Here is a 15,015-nt window from a genome sequence, read left to right as displayed (position 1 = left end):
CTACCTGGTATCATGCAGTGCAGACCCTTGATGTGATCCTGTGTGACCCCACTTTCTGTGCAAACCTTGTCAATGAATCTGGTGATGAAGCGCACGACTGCGTTTGCAACATCATTGTTCTCTGAGTCCTCAAACCCACTCTCAGTGTCGTAACTCTCTGCAACGCTGCCTGCAATGCTGAAGGCAGAAATAAAAGCAGTAACAAGTGTCAACAATTCAGCTGGTGATGCACATATGATATTTGGATAGACATTGACAAGCTGTGGGGTTTTTTTCTAGTTTCAATTCACATAACTTGCTAAAAGCATATGGTGGTATCGCAATTACATTTTACTTTCATTGCCAAAACTTCATGAATGATGGCATTGGACAATTTTCTCTCCATGACCCCAGCACAGATAGGCCCAGAAGAGAAAACAGCTTTTTGGAAGTGAGCTCTATGCCTTCTCTTCATAAAGTCAAGTAAAGTATTTGCAACCCGTGGTAAGCAAATATCCAGTTCTACAGAGAAAGATACATTAAATGTATTTTTAGGTTGCAGAGCAAAACAATCACGAACTAAAAAGATCACAAGAAAATTGTTTTCTGCATTAGATAAGCAAGCAAATCAGTGGGAGAAGTACTTTGAAGGTCTAAAAATGCTTCCCATAATAATATTAGGGGCCAAATTCATCGATTGCAACATATACTACAAGCAGTCTACTGAGCATGTCCTAATGCCTGAGAATAGACTTGTGTAGACAGCAGAAATGAGTAACTCCATGGGGAGTTTCATCCTGACAGTCTTTTACTTGATGCCCGTGTTCTCACATAGTGTTCCATAATTTTATCAAGTGAGAATTTGTACAGAGAGGTGATAATGAAGACAATAAACACAGAGGGAGGAAGGGTTGTTATGAAATGTCCTGGTTTTGCATGCTAGGGAATGAATGGAACTGGCGTTACACTCCTACTGCTTCCTTAGTAATTTAACCTTTGCCATTGTGGTTTAGCCCTGTTGCTTTTGTGACCTCAGTGCCTTTCCTCCTTTGCAGCTGTTGCACAGAAATGCTGATTTTATAGATGCTATACAAATGCTTTTCTTGATTTTAGGTTCATACAGTGATTTTTCCAAGTTATATAAAAATCTAACGGAGCAGTTTTGGGGCTGCTGTTTTCTTTTTCACCAAAGCCCATGCTTGTCTTCAACATCTGCATTACTTGATTAAAAATTCTTACTGGGACAATACAATGTTCCTTCAAATAGAAGTAAATCACTCCAGACAAAGTTCTGTTATTTGAGAGGACTCATGTTAGACTCCTTCTCTCCTTAACTACTGAACGTCAAAGGAAGTGAAGATGCTGAAAGAATCTGGAATTTAGAGTACAGCCATGTACCCCTCCTGCTGGATGAGCAATGGCCTTGGACACTCACCTGTTTGTGACAATGCTGTTGCTCCCACTCTCCCAGTCCCCAGTAGCTGATGATCTCAGCAGCTTGTTCTTGCTTGTATCCAGTGGTACCAGCAGGTAGACCATGAGGTTGGCAAAATGAATGGCCTGGCTGAAAACTGTGCTTTCCTCATTCTGCACCAGCTCCTGCTGCGTCTGTTTATTAAGGGTTGGCCACAACCTCAGCTGCTCAGCAGCCAGATCCATTGCTGTCTTATCCTGGTCTGCAGGAGCTTTCTCCTAGAAGACACAAAGAAAGGAATTATAAAGACATGAAAGAAATGATAAAGCTACAAAAACCCTCTTGTTAAAAAACAATGCTTAGCCAAAGCTTTATTAATAAATTGCTAATTAAACTTCTTCAGTTATTTAAATTAGGTGTTCATTTTAAAAGAAAGAGCAAATAACTATTCTCAGTAGGGTTTAAGGAGAGTTATGATTATGGAAAGAGAGCTTTGAGAACAGTTTACTGAAATGCACCAGTAGCACAACGTGGGCAGATCTAAATAACATCATTGCTTTTAAGGTCTTTTTTATGCCATCCAATCTTCCATGTTTCTTCAGAGTGGTTTACTGATTTTAACATAGCTGCTCTCCTCAGCTTATCCACTTAGCTCACATAAGAACAAGCATAAATCAGATTGAGAAATAACATGGAGCTCATGGCTCAATGCTGGCAATATTCTCCAAATTCCTAGGATGTTCAGGTGAGTGAAGCTTTTACATAAATAGTTTCCAGACCAGCTGAAACATTCATGTTTTTATATGTCGGAGTCCAATTCTAGCATTAGATTAAAGCAAACTAGGTAGATGGCACACAGTCAAAATAGAATAAAGGAATCTGGCAGCTGGTATTAGTGACCTGAAGCCTGGTGTTAAATTAATAAATAACTAGGTATCTTGCAAATGCTTTTTCCACACTAAATTGAGGTAACATCAAATTATAATGCTTTGCAGATAAATGCAAGTTTCTGTTATTTCTCATGTTACTGTACACTGTGTAATAAGGGAGAAAGAAAAACACATAAAATTGGAAAAACCATAATTTAACTCTCTGTAACCTAGGAGGCAATTCATATGTGAATAAAAATATTACTTTAATATTTTAATGTGTTTTCCTACCTTCTGTTTCAACTGTACTGCATGGTTGTCATCTTTGGCTGTAAGGTAGAGGGAGCGAACTTGATTTTGCACATTGCTGTAGAAGGTTGTTTCCCAAAACTGTTGGTTAGTCCAGATAGGATGATCTTGTACACAGGTGTAAGCAAACTGACTAACCCCAGGTGCTAATTTCTGAAAGCAAAACATGTGCAAAGTTGACAAATCAGTCCTATTATTCAATTTCTTTTAAAGGCTATGACTTCAGAACTGACACGTGCGCACACACACACACACACACACACACACACACACACACATATATGTAAGTGTGTAAATATATGATTAGGATATAAACTAATATATCAAATTTTGTACTGCAATATGGGATAGAGAAATTATCTCCAGTTTTGTGCCATTCAAGAAATTAACACACAAGGAGGCTGTGTTATTGGACTAGTTGAGTTTAATGAAAGTGGCAAGGCATGGTTTTCTTGATACAGAGAAGAAAAATGAGAATTGAGGTAAGAATTTTGTGATAACAGTACAGAACACATCTGTAATATAAAACATCTTCCTTGCCAACAAACCACAGTATTTTTAATAACCTGGCTGTACAACATAGAATCAGTATTTAAACAGATGAAAATTATTTCTCGTTTTATTTAGAACTGTAGTAATGAAATTTTAAGGAATAGTAAGTGTCAACTGAGTCCTTCCAATAAACTGCATTTGTTGCAACAGCAGAAGATTAGATAAATCGTTATCTTCAGTGTTATTTACTGAACTGTGTGACCCAAATCCAGCTCCTGAAAGAGTGCTAATTTGGGTATGTTCTTTGAAGTCACAAGGGTCTGGATCACTGTAAAGTCTCAAACAAACCCAGAATTGTTACAGCATTAGTCATTATGAACAAACTATTTATTTCAAGTAGATCTATTTATTTAGGTTGCACTAGCCTCCCAGGAAGTTGTTTAATATTCTTGATAACCTCATATAAAGAAATTAAATTTATTTCAGTGACCTGAACAATGAAATCCTTTATCATATGTTCTCACTTTCTGAAAAAATAAGGCCACAAAACAATGTGTTGTATACTGCATGTAGCAAAGAAGCAAGTCATCTAAATTTGTGCTTATGATTATTTCTGCAGCAGAACTGAAGAACAAATTACATTACTGGGTGCCTCATTTAATGGCTATCACTGACAATACTACCCATACCTGACACACACATAGATCTATATCTAGAAATTAGATTTTACTTCAGTGATTATGTTCTGAACCACTTTCCTGGAGAAAATGAATACTACTCTATTTAATATTTGCAATTGTAGAATTGTACAGAACAACCAGTACTTAAAATATTTCCCTAGCTGGCACTTGGGCATTCAAACAGGAAGGTAGGAAATTACAACCAAAATTTTTGCAGTCTGGTTTACAGATTTCTGGTTTCGCAATTCTTCAAACTGTATTTTCCTCACTATGCTCTTCCAAGCACAGCATGAACTTAAAGTCCTGACCATGTGCCATGTACTTATTCCCTATCAAAGGTTCTTGAAAATTCTGTATCTAAGGAAATGCTATGTGACACGTTAATAAAATTTACCCAATTGTTGTGCGTAGCCATCTAAAAGTGAGCAGTTTTATTTTGATTTGATCATGCAGAATTTTATCAAAATCTCTCGGTAACTTGTTAAGAAATCTACATTATTCAATGTTAAATGTGACTTGGTTTATTCAATACAGACTGAGAGAGCAGATAGCTGTTTTTTTTAACAGATACCCAAGTTTCAGATGTGGTGCAGCTGATGGCAGATCACAGGAAATGATAACTGATCTCCCACGCCTGATCCAGCTGTTAATTCCAGAGCAGGTCAGCACAAAGTGTCCTACTGATCTTTGTAGGGATTGCTGGACATTCCCTTGAAAAAACCTAATCACGCAAAAGACACACCACAGGGCCCACAGATTGATCTGGCACAATCACTGACCTACCTCAAACTCCAGATGCACAAAACCTGTGTTACAGAGGAATAGGGATGATGGGTAAATCATGCAATAAAAATGTGGACAACTTAGCTTGAAAGTAAAGGTTAGTGCTAAAGCCATATCATGGCTTTTACTTTGATTTATTATTTGTTTTTTCACTGGGACTAAAATCCCAGTCACAACAGACCTGCAAAAAGGGAGTATGAATGTCAAGAAGAGGGGGAAGGAAAAACAAAAGGAGAAAGGAAAAAAAAAAAGCTTCTTCAAGCCTAGCTAGTTGGTAAGGTTAACTCACATCAATTTGTGTAGTAAATGCCCACAAAGGAGTGAAGTGACTACCAACCTCTTCAGCTGCCTTTGATGCCTCAACCCAAATCAGGTAATTGTGTAAACTGGGTAGAAAAGGGGTGATCTTTGACACAAACTCAAAAGGAAGTTTAAGCTCCTATCCCTGGGTCTAAAGAAATAAAAATGAGATAAATGATTTTCACATAGGGACAAACATGACAGGAAAGCTGAGGGGCTTTTAGATGCTCTTCCTGCGCTCATAATTTAAAACCATGAACAGCCATGTACAAAACATAATTTTTAAACAGTGGAGATTTATGTTCAAATATAGCAATGTAAATCAACACTGACAAGAACTCCTAGACCAAATAAAAAAGTTTGTTTACAAAAGCATGAAAGAAAACACATCAAAAAAGCTCAGCGATCATAAATATTATCCTTCTCATCACCTGCATGTGTTGAAACAAATGGCAAAACCTGATAGCGGCCAGGGCACAGAATCAAAATCAGGACTTGCAGTTCCTGGCTCTGCCAGTTATTTTGGGCAAAATCACTTTGGATTCTCTGCTTGTTTGGGTTAGTTTGTTTGTAAAAGAAGCAGTAAGACTATCAGCCTCAAGAAGCACACTGTTGTTCCTACGCAGCCTAAATCCATGGACTAAAAATACTCTTGGTACAAATATAAGCATTCCATGAAGTCTGCAGTGTCTATATTCTCTGTGCTGAGAGTGCTTAGTCAGCCCATTTCCCTAGAATGGAAACCCATCTAGCACATCAAAAGGGCCCCAGTGTTTACTGCTGCATTCAAAAGAATTTGCTCAGAATTTCTCCACTTTAAACAGAACAGTAGTTTGGTGTTTTCCATCAAGACATACTACATATATAAAACATATCTTCACCTAGCTCTCCACAGGGCAGCTAAACCACACTGATATTTGTGCTCTTTCTCTCTCTGTCCCAATAACTCACTCCTGCCAGACAGAATGAATGCAGGAGGCAGCAAAAGAATTTCCTACTTATAAGGGAGGATTTAGGGACTGACATCTTAAAAGAGACCCCAGAAGAAAATAATAAAAAATAGTTCTGAACTGATGAAGTCCTTATTCTAAAGCAGTCAGTATGACAGAAAGAGCACTGAGGGGTAAATTGTAACAACCAACAGAAAATCAGTTAACTTCTGCAAAGGACACTGATTTCTTTACATAGATTAATGAAACTTAAAAAACCCCTGAACACTTCCTTCCCAAATTCCATATGAAACAGACCTTACCCCTATCAAAATAATTATCTACATACTACAGTTTGTGAAAACACAAGGTAGATTTGGGATTTGCTATGTATGACTATACAGGCAACTTCCCAAATTCAGGAATTGTCTTTCCATTATTTCCACCTTACTGAGAGGTACCGGGGTAACACCTGCCTACAATTATCTCCCTGTTTCCTGACACAGGATACTTCTGATTGTGAAAATGGTATTTGCAGCTCATTAAGAAATATGCACCAGTTCCAACCCAAACTTGCTGAGGGTCCAGGTCCTCAGAGAACATTTCTGTAACATTACATTATCTAGACTGCCTGTTTCTGATAAACAAAAGCATGTGTTGTGCTGGTCACTCAGCAGTTACTACCCTTTACACCACAAAAGCTTAAAGAAGGAAGTTTATGACTGTGAAGTTGAAAATTATTTTCAAACCATAAAGAATAAAAACCGAAGCATGAATATACCTAACTGCTCTTTTCTCACAGGATTTTGCTGCATATCTCTCAGTTATGGAAATGAAGGGGTAAACTCAGCAGTGCACTGTATTTTGGAGAAATCCAGTTTAGTTCAGAAATAAAGTGCATTTCTGTCTCCAACTGACAGCCTGGGTTATTGGTTTGGATATATTTGCTGAGCAAACGAGGCCAAACTAGTGAGGAGGAGGAGGAGGATGCTGAATGCAAAGAGCAGTTTCTTCCCCAGCTCCTCCAAGGATCACTGGCTGTGGATTATCCACCTGACCTCTGTGATGAAGCTACTGCAGTACCTTTGCATGTCAAAGCTCTTCCTCTCCTCTACTGGCTACAGCTCTCCCTGGAAGCTGCAAGTGTTAGAGATCATCAGGACACAGTGACACAGTGGCACTGCCAATTTAAGGAGCTGCTCCCTGTCTCTGAGCTGCTCAGATAAACATCAGGAGTAGGTACCAGTTACTGCAGGCAACAGCTGCCCAAGTGATGCAAACTAAATTCTGCACATAAACATGTTCCATGATGTTGGAACCCAGAAGCCTGCGAGTTTTAAACTTTCTGTGCTTTCTCACACTGACCCCCAGAAGAATACTGCTTTTGACTTAAGGCCTTGGAGGATTCCAAGTTTGACTGATGGAGTTAAAATCATGTGCGTGTAGTTTGAATAGAAGTGTGTGATATCACATGGTGAAGGGTTATGAGTTTGGGGTTTTAGAATATAGTAATAGGAATGGGACAAGATGGAGGTTTTTGGGCATTGTCTCTTTCTCCTTTTTGTTCCTCCTTCTTCCTAGTTTCATGTAGTAGTTTTTGGTTGGATAGAAATTCCCGCAGTGCGGGCGTCTGGTTATTGGGTCAACAGGATAAATAATATAGGTGCTAGCTTTTAATTGGTTATTGGGTCAAAAGTATAAATAATATAGGTGTTAGCTTTTAATTGGACTGCTAGGCTTTGTAAAAGACCTTGTAACTAGCTCAATTCACCTCCATTTTGCTCACTTTTAGCTTGATAGCTAGAAGTGCTGAAGAACGCTCGGTACTTTAGATAAGATTTAATAAACAAGAAAGTCCGAACAGAAATCCATCTCCTTCGTGTTTTAATCCTGACTCTGAGTGAAGGCAGAAGAAAACAAAGACAAGCCACTAATTAGGTGGTGCAGCTAACCCATTACACTAGGAGCCAGTGCTGCAGTCACATCTGTGCTGTGCACACACAGATCCTGGTAAAGCCAAAAAGACTTCAAAGTTGTCCCCCAGGATGAGCCTTCACTGACTGACCAGCAGGACTGAGCCTTACCTACCTCCCACCTGCAGATAACACCACAGTGAGTGCATGCATCACAGAATCACAGGATGGCTTGCCAGACACCTCAAAGATCATCCAGCTCCAACACCCCTGCCATGGGCAGGGACACCTCCACTATCCCAGGTTGTTCCAAGCCCCATCCAGCTTGGCCTGGAACACTTCCAGGGATGGGGCATCCACAGCTTCTCTGGGCAACCTTCCCTCATGCCTCATCACCCTTGCAATAAACAATTTATTCTTGCTATCTATTCTAAATCCACCCTCTTTCACTTTAAAGCCATTACACACTCATACTCCAACAAGTACAATTGTATATGAATATGTTTTCAAGTCTGACTGCATACTGCATGGATAACATCTGCCAAAAAATTCAATTCAGTGAATGGCTTTCCTATTTGGTCTAAAAATATAAAATTATACCCTCACATATTGTGCACACAAATGTGGGGAAATGTCATAAAAGCATGAATGAAGAACTGCAAAGCTTTTGTAATTTCTATTTTACTGCTTTAGAAAGAAAAAAGGTGAAATACTAAACAGAGTTTTGTCTCCAACCTGAAAATCTTGGCAACAAAAAAGAAAAAAAAAAGGTCCCTTCTCCTGCCTTCAGTAAGCCACCAAAGCAGAGTCAAGATTGACTTCTATTTTAAAATAAAATGAGGAGTAAAGTGGTCCATTACACTGTTTATTTGCTATTGTTTCACCATGAAAAATAAGAGGAAGGTCAATTCACTCATCATTCAGCGCTACCAAATCACAGCCAGGTACACTAAACCAGCAGAGGGCAATAGAATTCTAGAATTTTGCAAAAATGGGATGTAATTCTGGATGGAGCTTTATTTACTGTATACATTTTCTGGCAAAATTCACTTAAACATCTAATTGCTCATGGTCTGTAATCCTAGATTCCTGAAGGTCCTGTGTAATTTACTAGACATTACTTAATGCCATGTAGAATACATCACATTTCTACATAGATTTATCAAGATAGATATATGCTAATACAAAGCTCCCTGTAACATTAAATAATACACTTAATAACATACTTCTTTTTCCAAAGAGATAAAAAGAGATTTAAATAATTCTGTTATACAAAGGTAGGAAGGAAACTAAAATCGTATGTTCAGATCCTACAGAAAACAGAGAAGACATTTTCATACCAGAACTTCACAGTTCTAAATCAGCTTAAACTCCAAGTGGATGAGAAACAGTTTGATTTTTCTCCCAAATAAAGTTTTGGTGGGTTAAATCCATTAGTTAAGATACAGATTTCACAAGTTCTCAGTTGAAGTGTTGAATCCATCTGAGGAGTTTTTCAAACTTTGACACAGTTATTTTGGAAATCTCCTAAGAAGTCATCAAATCCCTTTGGATCAGGTGGTTCAGCAGTGAGTGTGCACCTGTGAGTGCATTGGACTGGTGGCATTGGCTCTACCCACAAAAATAACCCACAGCAACCAAGTTGTTATCCAGGTCTGTGCTCAGAGATAAATAAACTCCGTAAACCTCACAAGTTTATGGGTTTTATCTATATTCAAATAAATGGTTCTTCGAATTATTGATGATCTGATACGTAACTTAAAGCCCAGTTAAAAAGAGCACCTAAGTAATCCCCCAAGGGGGTAGTAAAGTAACTAAGTTCTTCTGTCACTTCATTCCAGTTGTTCTTGAGTTACTATTTCATTCTTCTGTAGCAGCATTCTCTGCCTTCACTGGTCAAATTATGTCTCAATTTCTCTCAATATGCAGCATTTCCTTATCTGAAGAAATTATTAAAACAACAGTTCTCAATAGCCCTCAAGAACAGGATGAGCAAATTTGAAAGATGTAAAGGTACAATATAGAAGATAAATTGCACATTCATAAAATTTTAACAGTAATAGATCTCATCTTGGCAATACAAATTATATATACACTACAGAGTCCAGGTGAAAGAAAGAGGATGGACAAAACCAGGAACCACAGTATTCTGCAGAATTCTGAAAGTATGGACAAGAAAATGGAACCTGAACTCTGAGCTAAGCCATTTGAGGGATTAACCAAAATCCAGTTTGACCAACAGACACAAAATGACTGTGGAGGTGCTGAATGGAATATTGTCAGGATACTGGAGGATATTGTCAGGAACAGCTCTGCCAAATGCAGAGATGCAGTTTTGGTATGTGCAGTGCATGAGGAAGAAGAAAGCCACACACCCGCCCTCTGAATTCTTACTGGCACAGTGTTATGAACTTGTAACAAGGAGCTGATGAGGTATGCACAAGTTCAGGGAGCTGTGATCAATCAGAGGCAGCCAAGAAGAGCATCCTACCAAGAATTCCAACTGCAGGTACTGTCACGAAGGGTTCAGAAAGAGCAAATGGAAGAAAAATGCAAGGCTATAGATGAAAACAAGAGTAGGAGACACAAACTCCAATTATGGGTTTAAATCACTCGGATGTGTAAGGAAGAAAAGCAGTTTTGTCACCTCAACTCTTTGGTCACAATTTAAATTGTTGATGAACTATTTAGGATGGCAACTGAGACAATCACACAGAAGCAGGCAGTACACACAAATAAATCAACTATTTCTCTCCCTTACCATCTGCATTTGCTCTCTCTCTTATGGAAACATAAAATAACGCTGCTCAAATCATGAGGGATAATAATGCTACAGTGAAACAGGACTCAATGAAGGAAATTGTGTTTTTATGCAGAAAGTTCCATTCTACTGGGACAAGGACGGAGCGATGAGGAGGTGAAGTTGAACTTACACATATGGAAAACGCATGGGGGACTCTGTTACTTCATTTACATTCCTTCACTTTAAGGTCAGAAGCTTTACTAGATTTTAATTAAACCACCAAAAATTCTTTCAGGGTGAAAATTCACAGTGAATCAGAATTTCTGTAACACTGTAATCCCCCTCTAGAAGTAAAAACACAAAGAGATGGGCTGTAACGAAATTAAAATTGTTAAACCAGAGTTAGGTATCATTTCTAGAAAACAAGCTCAAGTGAACTCAGTGACAAATTATGTGATCCAGTACAGAGGAAATGCAACTGAAAGCTTTCTCTCTAGGCAATAGTGGGTCCGTTCCTCAGTAACAGAAATTTACTACAAAATTTATCATTATGTCTTATTTTAATTGGGGGGAATGCCCTTTTTTTTTGTTTGGTTTTTTTTTTTTTGTTTTCCTTCCTGACCAATTACTTCCTTCCACAAACCACTAAGGAAGGGAACTACAGATTGCCAAGTTATGTTTTCCATGATTTTATCATTCTGGGAAAGCCAGCTTCTTGAACAGAGCAAAGTTACCACAGTAATTAATTTCCTAAATTCCTTGTAAAGACACGTGTTAAAAACATTATCTAGTTTCTCTCCTATTAATATGCTAACCTGTTGTATTATACTTTCCTGCTTAATTTCTTTTTCCCCCACCTAAAAGTAGTTTTGGAGGTGAGATATTCTCTACTGCAAAGACACAGATGTACCCTACTAGCATGTATTATGTATCCATTCAGAAGCAAAGTGCACAAAATAAAATCTTAAGGATCAGAGATGACATTTGGGTGTCTGTTTGCAAGGGATCCTGCAAAACCATGCAATCATAACTAACAAGAACCTTCAGATTCCTGTTTTAACTTGAAAATTATGCTTGCCTTTACAAAAATCATTTACTGAACTATAGTATTTATATGAAAAGAACTTCTAATGGATGTAAAAAAACTTCTGACTGGAGGAGTGTTTGGAAATATTGACAGAACTTTGACCATTGCCTTAAAAATGCTCGTCCATGACCCCACTCATATTCATAAGCACCTGCCAAGTAACCACATTATCCTCTTTCAAAAGTCAATAAAATCCTGCTTTTAGGTCATGTCTATAAAAACCTCAGTCCTAATTAACTGACTGGGGCACAGAATCACCAACAGTAATGATGACTATTATGAATAATGATGACTGTCATGAATCAAGAACAATAATGATGACTCCACAGCTTCCTTCCAATGCTTCAAAACTGCCTAGCTTCAAGTATTGTAACTTATCACAAATACATATTGTAAGCATCTTCATTTCTCTGTTCTTTTGTATAAAAGCAACACCAGCAGTTCTGGAGCTCCACAATTAAGGCTCCTGGATTTCCCAGGAATGCAAATAATGCTCATATACACACTTGATAATGTTGTAAATGTTCTTTTGTGGTTCAGCTTCTTCCCTGTTTTCCATTACATGATGCAGCCATGTTCTTTCTGAGCAGGCAACTTAATGCATTTCTATATTAAAGGGTTTAGCATTCTGAGAATGGATAAACAAAACAATTTCAGTACTAAAAATAATGTTACTTAATACTATTTCAGTCACAAAAACATTTCCATAGACTAAGATAGTATCAGAACTGGCAGAATAGAGATACAAAAAGAAAATTAATGGAAGCAGACAAAACTCTTTGCCAAGACAATAAAGGAAGTCTTTCACGATGGGAGTTTCCTAAATTAAAGCCAGCAATTCAAGAGTGAAGAATTTTAAAGTAGAAGTGATTTTAATCCAAGCACGCCAGAGTAAAGGACAGAAAGTTTTAGAAGTATAATAACTAGGTGCAAGAATGAAAATATTTCAGTGCAGAAAGCTAACACTTAACAGAAAGTCCTCCTAAGCTTTCCATGGCTAAATGGATGCTGATGGTTATGAGAATTACTTGGGACAATCACAGTTGCGCAGAAATTGAAGTTGAAAATCAAAACTCACATTAAATGTAAAAAGCCCCACTAATTTTGCTTTTCTAAATTAACTGCATCATCCAATAACTTTATGCGATTCCCTGGTATTTACACAAATTCGAAAATGGGATGGGATGGGATGGCATGGGATGGGATGGGATGGCATGGCATGGCATGGCATAGAATAATAAAGCAACAGAGATAAGGTTAGTATCAAATTATTCCAGTTTTTCCACAGCACAGGTGGACCAATATTCCACTGATTCAAGCTGACACTAACTGTAAAATTTGCCTGACAAAGACATAAAAACACAATCAACTCTCCACCCATCATCACAGGTTTTCCACATCAGCCTCTCATGGGGTATCTTCCCTGTGACTTGCTACACCACAGAGAGCACATTTCAAATGACGAAGCTTCTGTTATATAATTAACCTTGAATTGGGTCTCTCCTGAAAGGGGGGGATCATGATAATCATTAAAATATTATAAACTATTCTGAATTTCACCTACAGACAAAACCTTTGTCCATGAAACTGGGAATGCCTCCTACACCCAACAGGCTCAGTCATTTATTCAGGCATTTCTTCCACTGATTATCTACCATAACTGTTACTGAAACTTGGGAATCCATTTCAGCTAGGAAAGTCCACACTCAAATTACTTTCATTTTATTACTGTGCTATGCAAAACACCATATATGTTTCACGATGGAAAACATTTTAATTACTTCTACTGGTGCATTAACATGAAATACTTCCAGTTTCACTTTTTTTAATTAATTCAACTTTTTACTTAACTCACAATTTTGTATTCACCTTGAAGAGTATAAAAAAAAACCTCTGGACTGAAATCTTTTTCCTCACAAAAATGTTGCCAGGATAATTCTTAAGATGACCTGAATCTGTCTGTTCTGTCCTATATTTAAAGATCTTAAGTTAAATGATTTACACCACATTTTGCTCATTTAAAAACTCTGAAAAAAGTCTCCTATTTTATGTAATTCTATTTCACTCTCAACAAAGCTACAGGAACATGGACTACAAATAAAAAATGGGCAGCCATGCAGATGAGCGGCCCAGTGATGCCATATCCTAAGGATTTCAACCAGCCCCAGTCTGCAAAGCTGCAGACTCATTTGTCTCATTCCATTTCAAACTCTTTACAAAAAAACTCACATCAGTATCCAACTGAAATTTTATTGGAAATTTTGTGGCTTAGAAGCATTTAAAAAAATAATTAAAACTTCAGTTTTTCCCCTCTCTCCCTCCCAAGAATTACATAATTTAGTCACATAAAAATTCTAAAACAGTCTCCAGTGCATCTTGCTAAAGGACAAATGTCAATTTGAATGCGATACATCCAAACTGCAAGACATTTTGTTGCATTTGGGTTATTTTTGCCTAAACTAGATCAGCACTCTCCAAGTATACATCAAACCGTTGAAAACATCCGACACAGAAATTTAAATTAAACACCTGTGATTCTGAAAAATAGCACTGCTCTGAATACTGCAATTTAAAGAAATGCTTATCTGTAAATGTGGAAGCCCGTTCATAATATCTACACAAAGAAAACTTTACTCTCAGAACAGTGTATTTTTATTACGCATTCAAACACTTCTGAATGCCAAACAACAAAAAATTTGCAAATGTGTTACTGTGGGCTATGCAGTGTGGTAGAATACACTCAGAAAGGTATGGGAACACAGATGACCATATACAGTTTAAGCATAACATTTTAGCCATGAAATTTTGGAGATGATCCCTGAGGGGTAGAAAATGTTACTGTAATCTGCACAATCAGGTTCAGAGGGGAACACAACTGTGTCTCACATGGAGTGGATGCAAGAAAGACCGGTCAGAGTGTCAAACGTCAGCTTAGCTGCACAGGGAGGGCAGATGGAGAGCACGGACAGAGGTGGAGCAGCTTTTGTTCCCTGTGCTGGTGTCCAGGACAGGCTGGAACTGGTGCCTGCCACTGATCCTGCCTGGCTGCACTGTGAGCCCCCCCAGAAAACGCAGCCTGGGGCTCACCACATCCTGCCACCTTGGCAGGGAGCCACAACTGCAACAGGGAATCCAAACCCTGCGACTCCGACAATGCCACTTGCGCAACCGTCAAACTGCCGTCCTGGATGAGTTAATAAAAGGAAAACATGATTAAAATACATCCCTTTCCTCTTGTCCTTTCTTCCCACACGTAGAACAAGACCTCTTTTCTGCTGCACTAAGGAATACTACATTTCCACTTCATCCACAGAAGTGACCACATACTAAATAAGCATGGGTCATTCGTACCGTGAAAACATGGAAAAATTCTTTTATCTTCACGTATAAATACATTTTATTTATATTGTTTCAATTTTAAACAAAATTCCAACGGCATTACTAATGGTAAACTAAAACCTTTTCCTAACTCAGAAGCAAAAATTTGTTTGTTTTTGTGACATTAACAGTACACACC

At 38.0% G+C, this 15,015-nt stretch overlaps 1 protein-coding gene across 1 annotated transcript in view; it reads right to left on the bottom strand.

Annotated features, from left to right (window-relative positions):
* The window catches only part of SBF2 (SET binding factor 2), a 230,196-nt gene that overhangs the window by 44,521 nt on the left and 170,660 nt on the right, over positions 1–15,015 (bottom strand). Inside the window, exons 18-20 of the mRNA XM_062494271.1 lie at positions 2,554–2,724; positions 1,415–1,671; positions 5–177 (exon numbers count right to left, since the gene is read on the bottom strand). Of these exons, the coding sequence (XP_062350255.1) occupies positions 5–177; positions 1,415–1,671; positions 2,554–2,724 (601 nt within the window). The remainder of the gene's footprint in view (positions 1–4; positions 178–1,414; positions 1,672–2,553; positions 2,725–15,015) is intronic.

Source organism: Cinclus cinclus, chromosome 6, assembly GCF_963662255.1.
Source record: "Cinclus cinclus chromosome 6, bCinCin1.1, whole genome shotgun sequence".
Taxonomy (NCBI): Eukaryota; Metazoa; Chordata; class Aves; order Passeriformes; family Cinclidae; genus Cinclus; species Cinclus cinclus.
This window is presented reverse-complemented; position numbering and strand designations above follow the sequence as displayed.